The sequence below is a fragment of the Chroicocephalus ridibundus genome, chromosome 6, assembly GCF_963924245.1.
Source record: "Chroicocephalus ridibundus chromosome 6, bChrRid1.1, whole genome shotgun sequence".
Taxonomy (NCBI): Eukaryota; Metazoa; Chordata; class Aves; order Charadriiformes; family Laridae; genus Chroicocephalus; species Chroicocephalus ridibundus.
In genome coordinates, this window is record NC_086289.1 from 18,165,904 (window position 1) to 18,174,506 (window position 8,603).

Genomic DNA, 8,603 nt, shown 5'->3' on the forward strand with positions numbered 1-8,603 from the left:
TGGGTAGAGGAACGGGAGCCGGTGGGGAGCAGCGCCCGGCCCCCTGCCCGCTGCCGTCGGACCCCCGCTCCGTACCCTCGGATCCCCCGCTCGGTGCCGTCGGGGCCCGGGCGGGCTGCGGATCGCGCCCCGCTGCCTGGGCTCCCCCCGGCTGCGGCGGTGGTTGATTGGCGCCGCGGGGAGTTTGCTCGGGGAGGCGGGGGGAGCGTTTGCCGGCGGGGGGTGGTTTCCCCCTTCCCTGGCCGGGCTCATTGGCTAGACGGAGCCGTGGCAGGAAGGGGACAGAGACCGGGCGGGCTCCGCCCCGCGCCAATAGAAACCTATCGAAGGGTAACCCGAGCCCAGAGAAACCCGCGGCGGCGGTGCCAGCACCCAGCCGCCGCGGTCGGGGCCGGCTTTCCGCAGGGGCGGCCGGGGGCGCGGGGGGGTGCGCGGGCGGCGGCCGCGCCATGCAGTACCAGCCTCCGGGCGCGGCGCCGGCGGCGGCCCTGGGCGTCGGCGTCCCGCTGTACGCGCCCACGCCGCTGCTCCAGCCCGCGCACCCCACGCCCTTCTACATCGAGGACATCCTGGGCCGCGGCCCCGCCGCCGCCCCGGCCCCCCACTCCCTGCCCGCCCCGCCGCCGCCGACGCTGCCGTCGCCCAACTCCTCCTTCACCAGCCTGGTGTCCCCGTACCGGACACCCATCTACGAGCCGACCCCCATCCACCCGGCCTTCTCCCACCACCTCGCCGCCACCTACGGCACCGGCGCCTACGCCGGGCCCCTCTACTCCTTCCCCCGCGCCGTCGGCGACTACGCGCACGCCCTGATCCGGCAGGACCCCCTGGGTAAGCCATGCCCCCCCCTGCCCCGGCCCTCCCCGTTTGCCGCCGAGCTGCTCCCGTCCCGTCCCCGTCCCGCCGTCGGGGTTGGCGGGGAATGGGAAGTGACTGAAATCTGTTCCCCTTCTCTGCCTGCCCCGCCGTCTTTTCGCGCCCCCCCCCCGGTCTCTCTCCGGCCCCCGTCTGATTTACAGTAAATTAAAGACGCGCCGCGCTCCGGCGCTGGGAGCGAGACCACAGTGCGCGGCCGCGGTGACTCAGATTTGTTTTCTTCAACCAAGTGACTCTGAGAGTGTCCTTAGTAATGTCGCGTGTGGTTTTGGTGGGGAGTTTTAATTGTGCTGGGAGATCGCATGGCAGATCTCAGCCTTTTCCTGCGGATGACTTGAAAAACAGCCGGGAGGCCGGCTCCGCTCGACGGGGCCCCCGCGGCTCCCGTTGGGTCGGGCCGGGCCGGGCCGGGCCGGGTCGGGTCTGGCCGGGGCCCCGGCGGCCCTTTTCTCGCCCGCGGCCGGGGAAAGGGTCCCCGCTGCGGGGGCTGAGCCCCGCGCCAGAGCTGCAGCACTTGTTCATAGTGATTGCAAAACTGGACCTGACTCACCGCATTTGTGCAGTGAAAGAGGCTGACCCTTTCCGTTCATACAGGAAACCTTGAGCTCTCGATAGGAGTAAATCTGGTTTCAGAAGCTGTTAAGTGTTTTCCTGGCCGCCTGAAGCAGGCTCTTCCCCGGGAGTCGTGCACATTGCTGATTACTTTATCGACATCCTCAATACAGACAAATTCAGGAAACACTCGACTTCTGATAGCCGGGATCCGTTTTTCTGATATTGTTCATTTCCTCTGTGTGGGATGTGACTTTATGACAGCTAAAATAACCAGTTGCTTCCTATTTTTTGAGTCTGTTTTGCACCAGAATTACTAAAGCCTGACGCAAGCAAAATCTTGAAAAACAATGCAGCAAATTTCAAAGGGTGCAGGCAGCAAGACAGAAAGACAAACAGAGTGACTCAGTGGCACTGGCCAGAGCCTCCGGCCCCGGGACGCGGCTGCCGCTCCGCAGCGGGGCTGGCTCCCCGACGTGTCCCTGCCTGCGCCGCCTCGCCCCGCATCGCTGCCCCGAGCCCGGGGCTGGGCCTGGGGGACACCCCGCGGCCACGGGCGGGCAAGTCCCCGGCCGGGGAAGCCAAGAAGGCTTGGGGCGCTTCTTGCCCGGAGCGGGAGCGGGGGGGGGAGGGAGGGCCGTGCCCTTGTGTGGGCGCATCCCCCACGCCCGGCCCCGCAATGTCCCCACTCTCCGCGGGGACCCCGGCACTGGTGCAGAGAAAGGGAGACGGTTTCTCTGGGGCATCGCAGTGAAAGAGCAGAAGGAAGCAAAGGTCTTTTTTTTTTTTTTTTTTCTTCTCTCTCTCTCTGTCTTTTCTTTACGAGATAGACCAACAGGAAACACATTGACGGAAATGTTGCCAGAGCCCGTAGAGTGGCTTTAACTGGTCTCTCTGTTCGGCGGAGGTGAAAAATCAGAGGAGGCGAAAGATCAGACTGGGAACTGGGGGAAATAAAGTCAGGCGAAGGAAATTAGCGGGCGCTGGACCCGGTGTGCCTCCGGGACCGGGCTCAGGGACCGGGGCTCTGCGGACACGCGTGTCCGCGGCCGGCCGGTGACCCTGGGCGCTGTGCGTCTCTTTGAAGGGAAGCCGCTGCTGTGGAGCCCCTTCATCCAGCGGCCCCTGCACAAGAGGAAAGGGGGCCAGGTCCGCTTCTCCAACGACCAGACCATCGAGCTGGAGAAGAAGTTCGAGACGCAGAAATACCTCTCCCCGCCGGAGAGGAAGCGCCTGGCCAAGATGCTGCAGCTCAGCGAGAGGCAGGTGAGGCCGTGCCCCCACCCCCGGCCACCGCACCCCCATCCCCGGGCAGCCCTGGCGCCACCGGCCCCGCTGCGGCCGCACCGCGCTTGGGGACCCGTCCGGCTCGGGGCGGGGGGAAGCGACGGGGGGGCTGGATGTTGCTTTCTGTTTGCGGCTCGGGTAAGGCTCCCGGCGCTCACCGGCTCCGAGACTACCCCGTGCCTTCTCTCGTTGTCGTTGCTCAGGTCAAAACGTGGTTTCAGAATCGCAGAGCCAAATGGAGGCGTCTAAAGCAGGTACGGGGATGTTTCCGTTTCTATAGAAATAAGTATTTTAATTGTCTTATCTTACGCCGTGCTCGCCTATTCCAGGTTGTATGCAGAAGTCATCTGAAAGGCTGTTAACCTCTTCACCTTGATTAAAAAGACAAATAGTCATGCTGGAACCCATGAGGGCTCGTTCAGGCAGCACTAACGTTAAAAGCTCCTAATGTAGTTCCTATATCAATTATGCCCGGCTTTCACACACCGCCTATTAAAACTCCACGCTAATTGTTTTGTAAACCCATATGTTGTTTAGCCAATTAACGTGGAGGAGATAAGTAATTGTCAGTAAATTACTTAGGCAGTTGTTTTGGAGAAGAATATTTGCCAGTCTTTTAAATCTCCCTCTCTTAACAAACACAAGTCGATTTATTCTGACAACGTTGGGAAAGGCAGGTACAAACACCTTATTTGTTTTGAGGAGCCACACGGAAAATTGAATAGCTTTTACTTTTCATTTACAAATAGTTACAGTGTATAAGGCTGAGATGCTGATGCGGTTTCCCTTCCCTTAGAAATTGTGCTCAAGCAGATAAATCTTTACTTTACGTCCCAAAGGGCCCGGTCCTGCCTGGCCCGGCCAGATCGAAGCACCTTGGCGTAAAAATTTGTGAAAAATCCCTGCATTGTGGCCTGAGTCTGGCTTCAGTAAGTGTGACAGGGACTGCAGAGTTTTACTGGTAAATCAGCCTTTAATATAAAAATAATAAGAAAAGAAAACTAATTGCTGTGCCATGCTGTAGATATATTTGTTCTGGGACCTTCCCCTGGGTTTAACCCGTGCTTCACTTGATTTTTGAATAAAACCCCTTTACTCCGGCAAGAGCCGGGTTGGGTCCCTGGCGGTGCCGCCTCCTCGTTGGGGCCTGACCCACGCCGCGGTGTCCGGAGAGCTCGCTTGGGATCTCGGCCATTTTAAGTCATTTCCTCCTTTTCATTCACATCCATTTCTCCGAGCCCGCACGGTTATATCATGGGTTCATGTCTCTGCCTGCTTTCTCTTAAGAGTATCATTTCATGCCCCCTTAGGGGACTGGGCTCCCCAGACGGCTGCCGATGCAGGGCTACTCCTGCCTTCAGAAATAAGGTTTTGGTTTGGTTTGGTTTGGTTTTAATGGGGAGTGTTTAATGTCGAGTTTTAGCTCAGTTAGTAATGTTTTCGTGTTTGCTGTCGGGCCACTGGTGGATTCGGCCTCCTGTCTTTTGCCATTGGGTGTAATTAAAGAAAGATTGGGGCAGGAGGAAGCTGTGTGTCGCTGTTTGTAGCTCATAATAAACATTTGCTTTGCTAAAGACAAAAGTTCAGAGGTTCCTGGGCTCTGGCAGCTCCTGACTCTTTTGAAGTGGCTGTGATAACCATTGCCAAGGAGCCTTATTCGCGGCAGCAGCCCCCGTGGCTGCCGGCGAGTGGGATGAGAGCTGAGCCCCTGTGTGTGGCTGAGCCCTCGCCCGGCCCCGGCCCACTCCAGCAGATTTATAGGCAGGAGGCCTGGGGAGGTAGCAGGACACCTGCCTTTTCCTGCAGGAAACCTAAGGTGGTTTTCCCACCTAGGACAGCTGGGATTCCCAGGCCTCTTGGCTCCGTAGTCTGTATTTCTGTATAAAGCAGGCTGCTTTAATTGCAGGAGAACCCTCAGGCCACCAAAAAAGAAGAAGTGGAAGGTGCTGACAATCACAGTGACCAAAGGCCGGAGAGCTGCCCGACCCCCGAGCAGAAGGGTAAGGAGGTGTCCCTGGATGGCTCGCAGTACACCCCCTCGCCAGCCTCACAGGAGGACCTGGAGTCAGACGTCTCTGATGACTCCGATCAAGAAGTGGACATTGAAGGCGATAAAGGCTATTACAATCCTACCCACTAACGGCCCCATGTGGAGAGTGGACCCTAACTCGGCTTGCACTTTACCAGGGGCTGGTTTGGAAGAATATTATGCTACAGGAGAAAACTTTCACGGTTCCACTGAAAGAAAAAAAAAAAACAAAACAATTTGTTTTATAATAAGCAGAGAAAGAAAGATGTATTTTCTGCAAAGAGTCAATTTTTGGCAGATCTCTAATTTGGTTAAAGGAACATGGTTTGTATTTAATTATTTGTAAGATATATTTGTACATTAATCGATGTTGCAACTGGAATATAATACTGCACCCTGTCCTTACTCACAGGGGGTCTGAATCAGCTGCTGTTGGTGATCAAGCAAAACTCCTCTCTAGTTAGCGTGGAAGTGAGTATGGATTGGAGGACTAAGCCCTTTGTATGTGTAAACAAATGTAGTTTAAATAGATTAATTTAAACGCCCTTTGCAAGCAGAGAAACATGTTCTGTGAAACAGGGAGGGATTTGACCATCCCGACAAGTGCCTTATGCTCTCAACCTTTTACCTGCCATGGTGCTCTCCACTGAGACATCCTTCCGTTCATCAGGTAGAATCTTTGGACAGACTGAGTTTTGCTCTCGCGTAAAATGAAATGTGCCTTCTCAGATTTTTGAGGACTTTTCCCCTCCATCTGGATGATTCCATTTGCAGGAAACCCCCCCCCCACATATTTTTCTCCTTGAAAATCTCTAGCGCTGTTATTTTACAGATTTCGTGTTTGAGAAGAAAATGCAGGGAGTGATAGGGCCCTGCTGCAGGAGAGAAACTGGCATCAGCTGTGGGGGTTAAGTCAGGCACACAGCCGTGGGAAGATAATGCCTATGTATACATATCTGCTTCTGTACATACTAGTTTTCTTTAAAAGTCTTGTGGTTTTATACCTCATGATGTTCATATTTTGTACATATTTGTTCAATGTTAAAAAAAAAAGCGAAACCTGGTATTTAATTTTTGATGGACTTGTCTGTGAAATAAAACTAAACTCTGCACCACCTGTCGTGCTGGACGTCCAGTTTATGGCAGAAGAAATCCCAACCACCCCCCCCCAGGCGTGTTGTAATCGGGCTTTTCCCTCCGGTATTGTGCCGGTCACCGGCCACCCTGCAGCCTTCTGTGCGCCCTCGCCTTGCGGGGATCTCGCGTGGGCTCATTGCTTTTTTTCTTTTTCTTGGGTTTTGTTTTTTTTTTTCTGTCTTTGAGTCTGCCACACCGATTTTCAGCTTTGCCTGTACCCGCACGCCTCCTCCCCGCTCGGGAAAGGTCTCTGCGGCGGGAGGAGGAAAGCCTGATGTGCGAGGCCCGGCTGGAAGCGGCGGTGTTTACCCCCGAGTCGCCCCGACCCTGGGGGGGGCCCGGGGGGGCACGGGCTGGAGGAGGAGCGGGGCCGGCGTTGCCTGCTCGGGGCCGGGCATCGACCCCAGCCGGGGCAGCCGCTGACCCGCCAGAGTCAATACTGGTTATTCATCGGCCTTTCTCCGAAATGATGCCGGCCCGGGAGCGCGGGAAGGAGCGTGGAACACGGGGGTGCGGGGAAATGCCCCCGGGACCGGGCACCCCGGGGGTGGGCACTCGCCCGGAGCAGCCTGGCGTCTTCAGCCCCCCCCGGGCGCCGCAGCGAGCACGCGGGAGACAGGGACATTCCCCCGGCCGGGTGCCAGGGAGGCTTCTAGTCCCAGGAAAGGATTTTAGGGAGCAATTTTGACTGGCGAGGGGCGACGGCCCTTAGGGGCAGCGGGGGCGTCGCGGCTGAGCGCGTTAATGCTCCCAGAAATAGCGGCTGAGTTTTCTGAATAACTGAGTGGCTTTAGTTTTGGATTATTCTTTGAAATCTGCGTTCGTGGACGGGGCTTGAAAACATAAAGTAAAGGGGAAGTTCCGTTGCCACCTGCCCGCGCTCGCTGGGGAAGGGGCGAAGCCGCCGGCCGCCCCCTCGGCCCGGTAAGCGCCGGGGCGCCCGAGGCGAGGAAGTCGCCGCCGGGAGGGGAAGGCGCGCAGCGGGGCTCCGCTGAGGGGCAAACGCCTTTCCATCCTTCGCCTTTTCCCCTCGCTGGGTGTTTCTGTCGCGGGTCTCAGCCCGGTTCCCGAGGGGCACGGGCACAGCCCGCCGCGCGTCCCTGGGGCTGAGCCGCGGGAGCTGCGGGGGGTGCGGGGAGCAGGGCGGGGGGCGCCCTGGCCCTTTCCCTGCCATTTTTCCATCTCTTGTCTGCCTGCCTGTGCCGACCGAAACCAGGGAGCACGAAACTGGCGTTATCTCTTCAGGGCGGCTTCGTGTTACGGCTGTGCTTTGGCACGGGGACGGGAACACGCGTGGGACAGAGCCGCCGCGACGGGTGGGCGACAGGCGGCGGCCCGGGGGTGCGGGGCCTTGGGTGAACTCTGAGAAACCCCATTTCCACGCGGGGCGATGCCGGCGTTCCCTGCCCGGGGCAAGCGGGGAGCCAGCCGCGCTTAAAGACTTGCAGGGCCCGATGGATGGCAGGGGTGGGGGGTCTCTGCCCGATGGATGGCAGGGGTGGGGGGGTCTCTGCCCGAGGCACCGCTCGGGTCTGTGTCCCCGCCGGTGTAACGTGGTCCCGGAAAGCTGGGCTCGTTAAAGCCAGGCGCTTTTCCAGCTGCGGCGGGGGATTTGGCGGCTCCCTGCAGGTGGGGAGCGCGGATGCATTGCCTGCAGCCGGCGGGCCGGGGATGTGGATTTCCCGGGTGTCGGGACAGGTGACAACAGCGCTGTCACCCAGCGCGGCTGTGGGTCTTGCTCTCCCACCCACCCGGGGAGAGGGGCTCACGGTAGGTAAAACACACCGGCGGGGGCGGCGAGCCAGGGGCTGAGCTGCCGCCTGCAATTAGAGGAATATTCCCCCCATTTACCCCCCCCCGCCCCCAGCAGCTGTCCCTAACGCCTAAAGCCCGTTTCCACAGCGGGGGAGACCCGCGTGGGGATGCCCTGGCTCTTGTTCTCGGCAGGAGAAAAACAGCCAAAGCACTTTACACCGTTCGGCAAAATCTTCGAGCCCCCTCCGTGCCACCCTGCTTTTTCCTATTTGTTTGCCTGTTGGCTATTTCATGCCGAACTAGCACGTATGACCTTTCCAGCACAACTCCCGTCTTGTTTTCGACTTTTTTATCAGCCGATTCAACTTGAAAATGGTTATCATTTAGCAGAAAAACAAACAGAAAAGCACATTTTTGTAAGCAAAACGTTAATGATTGGAAGAATTGCACCAATATCAGCTTGACAGTGTGTGATTAATCCTCCGGGTCAGGTACTTATATTTTTAGTCATTAGGTTCGTCGGCCTTTGATATACAGAACTGTTTCTAGCCTAATAGGATATCGACCCGGCCGCCTGTGTACTTTGACTCCGGGCTGCCGGAGCGCGGCACCGGCCGCCGGGACACGCGTGGGTCAGCCCGATCGCGCTCGCCCGGGGAGCCTCCAGTGCTTCCGCGGGGGCGGAGGGAAGGGGTGGTGGTGGAAAGTGGTTGCACGATGTTTGCAATCCTGGACACTTTTATCCTTCGCACTGAAATGGCCGGAGCCTCTTTTATTGCACAATAATAGGAAATAATAACTTAGGGCTCCTAATTGTTTGCTTTCACTGCAAAGGACCTTCCCCTGGTCATGTCGGAGACATGGAAGGTTTACCACTCAGTTTAGCGGACAGCGATAAATGACATAAGGCCCCGAAGAAATCTGTTATTTGATGTCTCCTCAGAGGACAAAAAAATCAGACGGACAA

At 57.6% G+C, this 8,603-nt stretch overlaps 1 protein-coding gene across 1 annotated transcript; it reads left to right on the forward strand.

The window, feature by feature from the left end:
- Window positions 1-319: 319 nt before the first annotated feature.
- HHEX (hematopoietically expressed homeobox) lies at window positions 320-5,522 on the forward strand. Its single transcript, XM_063339835.1, has 4 exons — window positions 320-831; window positions 2,516-2,694; window positions 2,919-2,969; window positions 4,622-5,522. Exons 1-4 carry the CDS (start codon window positions 450-452, stop codon window positions 4,853-4,855), a joined length of 846 nt encoding a protein of 281 aa, XP_063195905.1. The 5' UTR covers window positions 320-449; the 3' UTR covers window positions 4,856-5,522.
- The last annotated feature ends 3,081 nt before the right edge of the window (window positions 5,523-8,603 follow it).